General features: G+C 40.9%; 1 protein-coding gene across 1 annotated transcript in view; it reads right to left on the minus strand.

The window, feature by feature from the left end:
* ADAMTS2 (ADAM metallopeptidase with thrombospondin type 1 motif 2) overlaps nucleotides 1-12,720 on the minus strand; it is a 188,521-nt gene that overhangs the window by 33,695 nt on the left and 142,106 nt on the right. The window contains exons 6-8 of the mRNA XM_075715199.1: nucleotides 3,140-3,296; nucleotides 2,075-2,180; nucleotides 275-418 (exon numbers count right to left, since the gene is read on the minus strand). Of these exons, the coding sequence (XP_075571314.1) occupies nucleotides 275-418; nucleotides 2,075-2,180; nucleotides 3,140-3,296 (407 nt within the window). The remainder of the gene's footprint in view (nucleotides 1-274; nucleotides 419-2,074; nucleotides 2,181-3,139; nucleotides 3,297-12,720) is intronic.

Below are 12,720 nucleotides of genomic sequence, written 5' to 3' on the forward strand. Positions count from 1 at the left end.
AGAGGATGGCATATATACTATCAATGTCCAGAAAATGAACAGGCGTAAATGAAATGAGAACAATTTAAAGTGGACTGAAATCAAACTGAGAACTTGCATTATTTGCAGTTGATGGGAAAGCATCTCATTCCCAATAGGATGGAGGAGACTGTTTGTTTGTTTTATTCAACCCCATTTGAGTAAGTAACAAAAGGAGAAAGCACAAATGCTAGATGCAGAATTGTTCTTACATGCTTCCTAATCAAAGGAGAGAGGCTGCTTAACAGCTACTCACTGGAGATATCGATTCAGCTCTTGCTGGCTGCAACGAGACCAGTGGAAGCGATGAAACGCGGCTTGCACGAGGGGGGCCATGATGCTCCCCAGGCGGACTTCATCCCCACATCTGTTCCCTTGGCCGTCGTGCTCCATGCCTAAACTGCCCCGCACAGGAGAGAGCCAGCACAGTTACATCGCAGGTGAACTCTGAGTGCCCAAGTGGTTTCACATCCCAAACGTCACCAGCAGTTGATTGCAACAAGGTACCTAAGTCCCATGACCCTTGTCCACATAAGCAAAGTCATGAGAAATACGACAGGGTGAGACTGAAGCTAAAGAGCTAGTGTGCAGTAGCTCCCCCAGAGAAGCACTGACCCTTGAGAGTACCTTCATGTGATTAGCTTAATCCACTTTCAAAACAGACTAAAAATGCCTTCTTTGGACTTCTGTGCATATCCACATTTGTGAATAACTACAGCTAAATGAATCCATTTCTGGATTAAGGATCTAGTCCACCCTCCAGGAGTATTAACAGAAATGTATTCATACTCCAATCTGGAGCTGTTCAGGAGTTTATCTAACTTTTTAAAAATCACACCTCAGCTTAATTTGAAGTAATTTGCAATGGTAAACAAGTCATTTCCATGTTAAAAAAAAGACGCCACACTGAAAGCTAGTTTAGACTAGCTGCTGCTATTGGCCAGTAGCAATTCCACATTGTTTAAATGTGAAACAGCCTGGAAAGTGGTGGGTGCTTTCTAGAAAATTACCCCAAGTTACAGATATTTTAAAATTTCTTTTTGGCTTTATTATGAATATATTTTCTCCTTCCCTTTGTTAGGATCCTATATTGCATTTTTTCTATGAGCACTGTTTGACTAACATGGGTGATATCTGTCCATAACTTAAACAGATTGGGGATGAATATCATTTGAGGGATTACAAACATTCTTCAGTGGTATCTCTTTTAAAGCTCACTGTGTATTCTTTTTTATCCTAATTCAAAAATTCTGGAATCAAATACCATCTGGGTATCAATTCTATGTCCCTGTCTAATTAAGATACATTTGCAGTGAGATTCAATAAACTTTGGCAATTTTTTCTTTAAAGCCCTTAATAATTCTGATACAAGAAAGAGAAAAGGGCCTGTAGGCTTTCTTGGGGAAAACAGAATAGATTGAAACTGTGCAGAAAAAGCCTTGTGGGAACTGTTGTTCTACCAAAGAGAAAATGGGAAATCAGTGGGTGTTCTCTGCAAACAGGGAAACTAAAATGCTCTGGGAGAAACCAAAGCTCTGACAACTGCTGCCCAACCGGTTCTATTGGCTCTAATCACATCAATAAGTAAAATGATTGTGGTTTTTATATGAAATATAAAGAACAGTTGTAACCTCAATGCTTGGCACCTCATTTCTATACAGTATTGTATCCTTTACCAGCAGTAACATATACAGATGATGTGCTTATTTAATATGGATTGTTTTCAAGAATCATGTATTCCACTGATTCAATGAATTCATAGTTCATCATTATAAGTACTTTACATTTCCACCAGGAGACTATAATACATCATTCAATCTACTCTCACAGCAGCCCTGGAAGGTTATTTTGGTATTAGTTCCTTTTTCCATTTGAAAATACCAAAATATAAAGCTTATTTAAGGCTATAAAGAAAGCCTTGAGAAAGCTGAGATCTGAAGCCAGGGCTAACCCTGAATATTGTTTCTTAACATAAACTGCATCTTTCAAATATGGATATTTGCCAGTACCAAAGACATTATAAGATAGGACGCAGGATGTCCACAGTTCTACTCACACATGTCCAGTTTCATGAGCCACCACAAATGCAGATGAAAAACCATCTTCATGGTTGAGAGTGCAGCTTCGAACAGGATGACACATTCCAGTGACTGGAGCGTAGCCTGTGAGAAATACCCCGTGTTCCAGAAAATGAACAAGTATGGAAAGGCAATGTGGTGAGAAGCTCTAGGACAAACATCTGTCTTCTGTTGTGACACAAATATAGTTGAAGTGGTCCTCTCAAGAGACCTCTGCCCCCGAACATTTAATAATGTGTTCCCTCATCTACGAAACAGATGAAACCAGCCTGTTGAACAAATTAAAACTATATTTATATAGTTTTTTTATATATATATACACAGGTTTTTTAATATATATATATTAAAACTATATTTTATAAAACACAAAACTGTTGTCACCTCTCGGACCATCCTGCAATTGTCTTCTCCAAGTGCATGAGGCAACGGGGGAAAAGGACACCACACGCTGCTGTGTTACAGCTCACGAGGAGCTCGTTGTGGTTCCAGCCCTCAGCAAACACATGAACAAAGCCCCAGCCCTGTGCTGACAGCAGATCTGGCCAACCCAAAAGGAACGGGAAAGCTCTGAGATTTATTCCCTCCAGTGAACAAACCTGATCTCACAGGAGGCAGAGCCCTGAAAAAATGAAAAAGTGGACAGCACTTGGCCCTGCTGTTCCAGACCTCTCTGTAACAGTATTTTTTGGCAATCCTGCTGGAACACAGCAACAGCTTTAGAGACTTTTTTAAACACAAAATCTATTCTTTAATCTTTGGGCATTTTCAGGACTGTTTACATAGGGATGCCATTTGCTTGTCTTCAGCAAGAGCAAAGAGGTGATCCAATAAATAAGTAACCAGTAAGAAAGGATAAAATAGTAAGTGAAACAGTTACAACTGAAAATGGCCATACACAGAGCTCTTGGGGAAAGAAAACATTGACCAAAACTAGGCAAAAGATACACAATTAAACTTTGCATAACTAGCCTTGCTAAGTGATAAACACAAATGCTGCTCAGAAGTCCTGACATTTACAAAACAAAACCTGATGAACATCTTACCTTGCATGCCAGATGGACCAAAATCCTGCCTTGTAAGAAAGATAGCATGGTCGTGATATTCTGCATGCCCAGTGTCAGGTTTCTGTTGCAAGTAGGCCCAGCGACACACATTTTCCAGACTTTGCGATGGGTTCCCGATCTCTATCAGACTCATAGACTGTATATGTGCAGGGAAAAAAGACAGCAGTAGTTATTTATTAAATGCGTCACAATTGTTTTCCCAACTTGTTCAGGCACTTGAACAAACATTCCATGTCCATTAAAAGTCTGTTCTTAATAAAGAGACAATTACACTTCAGAAACAAATTTTACTGGATGAAGAAAATAAGAAAATAGCTAATGCTCATGTTTAATTAAATGCAATTTCCATGACATATTCATGACGTCTAAGAGATAACAAGGACCCCCCCCCCCCCCCCAAAAAAAAAGATATTTTAACGGCAAAACTATTATTGTATTGTGCACTGTGTGTTATTATTTCTGTGCCACCCTGGCACCGGCTTGCACCCAGTTTGGAACTGGAACTGCAGTGGCTGTTGGCCAGCAGCGACTAACCCAGTGTGGGGAAGGGTAATGTCTAATGGCCAAGGGAAGCAAACGGCAAGAACGGCAGACAGCCCGCACCCAGCCCCGGTTCATCAGCCACTTTTGCCATGAAACCGAGCTTTTAGAGCTGTTTTGTGAGACCTCTGAACACTACTGGATGTTTTAAGTGTAAAAACTAAGTGTACTTTTTTCAGCTGTTACTTGCAGAAATGGACTTTCCCAATGACTGCCTCTTAAAGTGCATTTTCTTTATCCCATTCTGTATCTGCAGTTCGTTCCGAAGGTAGCACAGGTAACTTCCCACTGTGGTAGGCCATTCTCCCTATAAACTGCACATTACATGGGTGGTGCACCAACACGGCTTAGCTGACTCAAATGAGCTAACGTGTGTTAGGTGCGGTGTATGACTAATTGACCCATCCCAGGCCTTCCAGGATTTGTAAGAAATACATATGTGAACCCTGGCTTTTCATTTGCAAAAATTATATTACCATGACAACACTGTAATCATAACACAGACCACTACAATTCAGATGCTACACTGTACTGTAAGCATTTGTCATTCCAAAATACTTAATGTAGAGCAAAACCTAGCCTGGGCCAAAAATAAGAGAGAAGTAATACAGTTCGTGTTTAAATACAGATGTATTTGACGTGTCCTCTAATTGAGTGCATGATGGAGCACACAGAGTATTGACTACATGAAAAGAAAATCCTCAAAGGGTGGTGGAAGAACAACTGGAATTGATAAAAGAAAAGTCTGCCAAACTGAGGTCTGATTTTGGCAAAAGTGGGATATTACAATTCTGCAAATGTTCAGAAAAACAAATTAATAAACCAAATAGGGGCAGAGTTTGGATTCTGATACCACTGTGAAATGAAAAAGTTGTAATATAATCCCACACTGGATCATACTGCTTCCAGCCATAATTCCCTTGGAAATTGAACTAATAACCGTTATAAAATGGTGTGACAGTTGAGGTGCCTTTATTGTATCTTTGTATATTTATAAGAGCAGACTTAAACAAACTTTGAGTGACTATTACAGGGTAAAATCCTGGCTCTTCAAGCAAAAATCCTATTCATTTAAACAAGGTTTGACCATTCTTGAGGTCTTTAATAACATCCATCAGTGGTAAAACAAAAACAAGCAAGCAAACAAATAAAAAACCCATCTATATTATCTCCACCTTGTTCTCATTTCTCCAAAGCTTCACAAAAGAAATCAATCCCTTCAAGGAGCTCAGTAAGAAATCTTACTGCAAGATTCAAAAAGCAAAGAATGCTGTAAAATGAAGTCGAAAAATCTCAAGTCATGTATATCATTTGCTAATAGTTCGTTGTCTCCTAATGACCTCCTCCTGTACATTCTACCAAATGAAAATCATCACATCTTATCAGATGCATCGATGAGAAAACAAACAAAAAATACGCACTATAAACAAGCGCTTCGTTTAAGCGTATCCAAATATTTGCCAAGAAATCTCTGCATGATCAGCAAACAAGCACGGAATATAAAAAAAGCAATAAATTCTAAACAGCCACTGGTTTATAGCTCTCCTCTGTCTTACGTCACCTCTTCCCTATCTCCTAAACTGAAACCTTCGCAGTGGACCCCAGCACAAAAGCAGAAGACTAGTCTCCAAACGAACTAACACAGAAGCTTGCAGCACTCGACTGATGAACGTTGAGTCTGCCAGAGACCAGATCAGTCTGCCGCAGCGTACCCAGCAGCTCCCATGGTTCGGGCACTGCATGGGCATCTGGCTTGAGTCAACAACTGTTTTTCACTGTGTACTGATGTCCACTCTGAGAGCAAAACCACTGGTTCAGTCCAAGAGCATCTCAATGCTTATTCATCAAAACAGTGATTTTAGAGTTTGTCTTCAAGCAAACAAAAGGAGAACCAACTGGTTAATGTGGAGCACTGTGGGGCTTTTTGCATCCAACACAATGGGGAAAATGAAGAAAATCCCTTTGGCATAAGAGGGGAAACTGAGAGCACACAAGCCTATAAAACATGTTTCAGCTGACAGCCTGACTTCTTTGCCAATGACACAATTTTACATCAAAAATGTGGCACATGTAAAATTGAGCCCTACTGCTCTTTAAGTTGGGAAATCACGCATCCAGTAGGAAGTCCGTTATTTTAAGCACCTATGCGCTACAGATATAAATAGCAAGTCGAGGTCTTGTGTCAGTGAGGAGGACTTCCAAAGAGTAAGAGGAAAAACTCAGTCTACCTGCTCAGTACTCAAAGTCCACTGAGCACTCAAATCATCTGGCCACTAATCCCTTGTCTTCACTGTCATGTAGCAGCCTGAAAAGAGAAACCCACTTGATTCCTAGCAAATTTTCACCCAAATTCCCACTTTCTGCAATTTGTCAAGAACTTCCAAATCAGAAAGGCTCCAACAGTACTAACAGTGAATATGGCATGGCCAGGGAACCACCGATGTGGGGTCCGAGTCAACCTTGCTGTGCTATGCAATTGCACTGGTTCAGACCAAAGAGCCATGTAAGCCATAGTCCTCTCCTGATAGTAGGCAATGGGATGCCCAGGGAAGGCAATTAAAGGAGTGCAAGTATAGTGTAGTATTTGCCTCCAAATAACCTCCAAGGCTCCGGTGGTCCTTGGATCAGAGATTTCCTGAGCCAGGCATATCTTTATATTGCATTTTTATTCACTTTTTCAGCTGCCTCGCCTTTAAAGATAAATGCTGCTGTCCTGCAAGAAACAAGGCTAGGAAATCATGGGACCAGGCACAGCTTGTTACTAGACAGGGCAGATGTAATATGTTTTGAAAGGATGTTGTCCAAAAATTTACTCTTGTAGAGATATCAGATAACACTTGATAATATTTTCTGTTGGAAGTCAACAGGGAGCTTTCATCAGACTCAGAAAAGCCTTTCCCCTTATTAAATGCACAAAGCAAAAGGAGAAACAGGAAAAGAGATGAACTGTGTACAGTAATAAGGATTCTAAGTAAAGGTAAAATCCCTGACAAAGATGTCAGACTTCAAACAGAGAAAGTTTTGGGGTTAGCAGGCTGCATATGGAGAAGAGGTGTAGGTGTTACTGTTGGCCAGCAAAGGGCCCACGCTGCCAGGAACATGCAGGTCCTGCAGCTGGCTAGGAGCTCAGACCTGGCTGGGAAGGACCTCTTTCCAAACAGGACAGCAGGCCTGTGGAGAGCATTACTCAGCTGATCAGCAGGAAAACTGCCAATGGAAAGAGAAACTTTCCTTCTCACAGCAAGAAAAGCAAAAAATCTGCGGGCATTTCAGAGAACTGCTGATGGAAACAGATGGAGATGTTGGCCAAGAAGTGGAAAGGCCTCAGCTGGGAGAACATCCCCCATACGAGGAGACACCAAAGAGGGTTATGAGGACAGTCTGCCCTAGAGAACCAGCCGAGATCCTTGCTCTGGGAAACTCAACATCTACTAAGACCTCCCATTTTCCTCCTTTTTTGATTCTGCCTTCATTTCTTCTCTACTCCCTTCCTTCTTGGACGGAAGCAGCAGAAAAAACTTCACAAAAATTCTAGAAGACAACTGAGTTGCAACTACCATTCGCACAAAGAGGCAAAGCAGGGCAGTAAGAAATGGCTGGAAGTTGTTACTACATAGATCTAGAGGCCTTCAAGCCTTCTTTGCTACCTCTCGAAGTGTAGTTATCAGTGTGATGTTCAGTTCTCTGTTATGAAGACGCTGAAGAACAAGAACTTATGAAGCTGACTGGAATGTCCTTCAAATACTTGTGGAGATTGTTTGGGAAGTAAGAAATATGTCAAATCTTTTTTCTTTAACAATTTCAAATACAAAGTTATCTTAGAAGGAAACTGCAAATTTAGTCTACGGACTACCCAAACTTTTAAAGAAAGTTCAGGTTGCCAGTACATGTGAAATACATGCTGGTATCACACATAGAATGGCAACTTTCCTTAACCAACTGCTTTATTTATCTGCTATTTGGCATAACTGGGTACAACTTTGCAATGGTGTTGATGAGCAGATACTTGATGATAAGAACACAAATTTAGGCTGGTCAGAAGCTTGGCGGAAAAGGATCTTTCCTAACTCATCCATTAGGTGGTGCTCCAAGAGTACCAACAGAGAAGGCTTTGCTGCTCTTCAGTAGCTCCAGAAGGAGCAGAAATATGCTTAACTTGATAGGCTTCAAACTATGGTAGCAAAAGTTGGACCATAGCAGCGCACACATTTGGGAAACAATTTAACATATGACTTTCCCTTCTTGAATGTGTAAAGTCTCTGCAAAACACACTGTTTACATTGCCTCTACTTGGCACTTCTATTGTTCATTGTATATTGGATTAGATCTTCTATATTCTTCTCTCATCCTGAAGCAAGCAAAAAGTAAATAAATACAATTACTGAGTCTCCATGGTAACCAAACTAACAAAAATAGCTCATTCAGCAAACTGTCATTTTGCATTCAAAGGATTTGTACAGCTTTCTTATGGCAGCAGTTTGTAAACATTTTCAGTCTCTAATTCTGTATAAATGTAAGCAGATCAGGAATACAAAGTACTGTTTAGCTATCAGACAGCTCTACACTCTTCAAGGTCCCAATAAAACACACTGGGAAATTATAAGCTATGAGTCTAATATATAAATAAGGCAATTCAACAATTTACCCAGATAAGAGGGACAGTATCTTCTCTCATCTTTATCCCCACCCTAAGCATATGAAAACAGTGCCAAAATATGAACAGCAGCCAAAATGCTATATGACATGTAGGTTCTGGCCTTGCAACTCAGCCTGTGCAGAAGTGGTTACTGCAGACGGCCAAAGGCTGGGGTCAAGAACTCCATCTTCAGACACAGTTGTATAGCACACTGCAAGATCAGGGCTTGATCCCTGCTGATACTTTCAGGTCTTGTGCATCTACCAATGTCAGTGGAAAACTAAGATACTCAGCTCACATTAGTGACCTTCTAATACAAGGAGAGGCTGGTGAAGAGGAGGCTCAGGGATCTCATAAGTATATATAAACACCTATTGGGAGGGGAGGAAAGACAACTGGGCCAGATGCTTCTCAGTGGTATCCAGAGAAAGGACAAGAGGCAATGGGCACAAACTGAAATATAAGAAATTCCATTTAAATGCAAGAAAAAAGACTGTAAGAGTGTTACTGTAGTTTTACCGTAAGAGTAGCTAAACATTGGGAAAGGTTGCCCAGAGAGGTTGTGGAGTCTTTGTCTTTGCAGATATTCAAAACCCAGCTGGACAAGGTTCTGAGCAACCTGCTCTAGGTGACCACGCTTTGAGCAGGGGGGTTGGACTAGATGATGCCCAGAGGTCCCAAGCACAGCTATTCTGTGACCCTAATGTACAGCTAACAACCCCATTTCCTTGCCATGCACAACTGCTCTCAGCCAGAGTCTTCACCTCTTCCCAGGACAAGCAGAGATGAGGGGAGCACTCATCCTTTTCCCTCTGACCAGGGTCAACAGGAAAATGGTAAGGATGAACATCAGATTTAAGGGATAAACCTGGCTTGTCCTTCCATCTCAGCTGTGTCACCTGTGCCACCCTCTGGGAAACAGGGAGACGAATCTGGCTTAGACCAAACCACCGCTTTCCCTCCTGGCTGAACTGAGAACATCTTCCCTGATTGCATGAAGCTTAGACATGAAAAGGTCAGATGGCAGAGATAGAGCGCGCACCATTTTATGAAAAGATCGAAGGTAAAATCTTGTCCCAAATGAAGGCAGCAGGAACTCTGCTATCTCAGACATACACAATTGAAAAATCCTTCTCAGTTGAACAGTCCTGTCCTACGAGATTGTAGGCATCCATGCCATACTACCTTCTTCCTGAAATGCCATCTTAAAGCCATTTGGGTTTTCTTCCCTCCCCGAATCTTTTTGAAAGGCTCTCTGCCTTGGTGGTCAGGTTCCTCTTTCAATTTGACCAAGTTAACACATGGCCAGAGTACAACCACTTGTTCTGGGGCCAGCGCTGGTTTATAGCTAACATGGATTTCTTCTCCCTACTGGTTGCCATCCCAGATGTGTACAGAGCAGACACAGCATCCCTCAGCCTATCCCACCCTGTTCCAGTCTGAATACAGCTGACTCAAGCTGCGCATGTTGCTCCAAAGGAGAGTTCAGGGGTGTCCTGCATTGCCACATTCACATTTCCCAAGAAATAACCCTCATAAATGCTCAGGTGACTGCATTTATTGAAACCCCTGCAGTTTCTGCAGAAGTCTAACTTTTTTTTTATTAATAACTGTCTTAATTACACCCATCCCAGCTAACGTGTGTGCTTTTCTCTGCTGCTGTGCAAGGGTAGCTCATCTGCACACAAAGTCACCATTGTCGATGGACAGAGCGTAGGGCTGGAGCCAGGAATTTATGAGGTCTTATCCCCAGCCTGCCAGTGGCCTTCCGTGTGGCCTTGGAAAATAACATTTAATGTCTTTGGTTTTTTAGCTGTAAAATGGGAATAATAATCTTTATTCATCCACCTCGAAGAGGCAATGAGAGGATTTTATGCAGTGCTTGGGATTTAAATGTTTCCAAACAAATTTTATAATAACCAGTCAGGGTTTTTAAATCCATTCTCAGCTCATCTCTTGCCACCTCCTCTGCACTTGGTGATAGTGGTTGCTTTGCTGATTCCCCTGAGTATTCTAGAGCTAGCTGGATTACAGAGCTGTTACAACCAAAATAGGTCTAAATGGAATAATTTCCCCAAACGTTGAATTATATTCATCTCAAATGTAGCCGCGGTTTCCAAAATTTGGAACCAGTCCTCTTACTACTGAAGTCAAAAAGGCAGAAACGAGCCAGCTCATCTTTTTCCCATTTGAAGAAAAATGCACCGCACGTACCCTGTTTACTTATTTGCAGTATCCCATCACATCAAAAAAGCCTGTGACTTTGGGAGTCAATGAAAAGAAAACTCAGAGAAATGCACGGTAGCTTCCGAAGCCACCACAGATATGGAGCAGCCTTTGCAGAACACATATTTCTACCCTATTGATGGAACTGATAAATGACCGGGCAGCAGCCAGGCATGGTCGAAGCCTTCGCATCGTCCCTTCTGGTACGTCAGATAGCGTTGTGCATTTGTTTGAGGCACTAAGAGAAGAGTGGGGAGTCTAGAAAGGGCTGGTAGCTTCAGCACACCTACCCCAGACACAGCACAGCCACACGCTGCCCTCTCCTCCAACACACCACCCAGCCAGCGTCCAAGCCTGGTACTCCTTGGCAGGTCTCAACCTGCCATGCCCTCAGTCTAAGTCCAGAGGTGATAACTTACACAAAGTGTTAATTCAGAAAAACCATGTCAGATCTTTCGAGTTTGCCCCTGAAGTAATTGCAACATGTCATCACCAAGGAACACCTTCCATTTTTTCACCTTATCAGGGCAATTAATGCCATTACTGAAATTAATGAAACTTTTGAATGTACAGTTGCCTGTGTTTGAAAATATTAAAAAATAAGTACATTTCAAGGAATGGAGTACCTTCAAGCAAAAATCACTGAAAAGCTGGTTGCTATGCAACTCAAGTATTGTCCATATTATTCTTATCAACAGATGACATATTGTTTAAAATAAAATAATCCTCTTTAAAAAAACCCCACAATACAGTAGAAGGCTGTTCAGGGGTGGAGAATTGGCAATAGCTCAGAGTTCTGTCATAAACCTGACGCTGATGGTACATACGTCATCAATTACAGAACCATAATGTAATTATTATGACTATTTAAATGACACCCTGATAATATATATAAATTGCCTGCAATGAAGCAAATGAACCTGAAGATATCATTTCAAAAGAAATGCTTACTCAAACAAGACTGGGATAATATTTTCACATTGTGAAGCCAACCAGGCTGCTTCATTCATACACTGCCTTAACTTGTACATGTACCCTTCCTTTTGTTATGTACTTTGAATATATATTCCTAAAAATTGGGAGTGCTGGTGTGTTTTAGTGGGATAGTAAAATATTGGAGTTTTTGTTCTAATTCCTCAGAAGAGGTGCAGAAAGTAAGAACTATACACCTTTTCTCTCTGCTTTTCCACTGCTAAATAATCCCAACACTCTGAAGAGAAACCTCCTCACCTTCTACTCCCTGGTAGTAGTCCTCTGATCAGAAGCTTTAAAAACATGAACATTATTCTTACACAACCAGGGCATGCAGGCCCCCACACCATCAGGTGGAGGAGCTCTGAAATGATACCTTTTACATTAATATTTACTTTTTTCAGAAAGTCATAAATTGCCTTTCACGTAAATAAGAGTCAGACACAGAAATGCAAGAAAAATTATCTTCATGGTTATTTAGGACAAGCTTGTGATACTAAAATGATTCCATTTTATGCCCTGAAAAAACCAGCAGGATAACTCAGGAACTAAAACATCATCCACTGCAGATTACAGATCTAGAATTCAGAAGTAGACTGTCCACAAGCAGATTACATAGTGCTACCTGCAATGGCTATTTTTGTGATATGGCCAAAGACCCACCAAGAAGTGAAGGTTTCTGCACTCCTCTCTAAAGAAGATTAATATGAAATTGATAACTTTCAAATTATCAATGGACAATGCTATATTCTTCACAAGAAAATAAAGGTTCTTAAGGTGAAATGAGGTCTACCATAGCTATTGTCTGCCATCAGAAAAATAGCAAAAATTATCAGAGTTCAGACTACTGGTGCAGATCTACAGAGCTAAAGATGGACACGCATAACAATTATGAAATACTTATGAAATAAGGACAGCAAAGAAGTGACTCGCCCATGTACTAATTCCACTGGCTTCTATCACTACTGCAATATCAGAATTTTTTTAGAATTATTAGTCAATCTGCAATCCCTCAAACTGCTGTCATTACAGTAATCACAAGGATATTTTATTTATTTCGTAATTTAATGTCAACTACACACACCATGAACTTTCTATCACAAAATGGCAAATGTGACCTTTTTTACCTTTTCTTTTAGGACACACATCTGATTAAGCTTATCCAAAACACTTAGCTACATCATCA

The sequence above is a fragment of the Pelecanus crispus genome, chromosome 8 (genome assembly GCF_030463565.1).
Source record: "Pelecanus crispus isolate bPelCri1 chromosome 8, bPelCri1.pri, whole genome shotgun sequence".
In the NCBI taxonomy this organism is placed as follows: domain Eukaryota; kingdom Metazoa; phylum Chordata; class Aves; order Pelecaniformes; family Pelecanidae; genus Pelecanus; species Pelecanus crispus.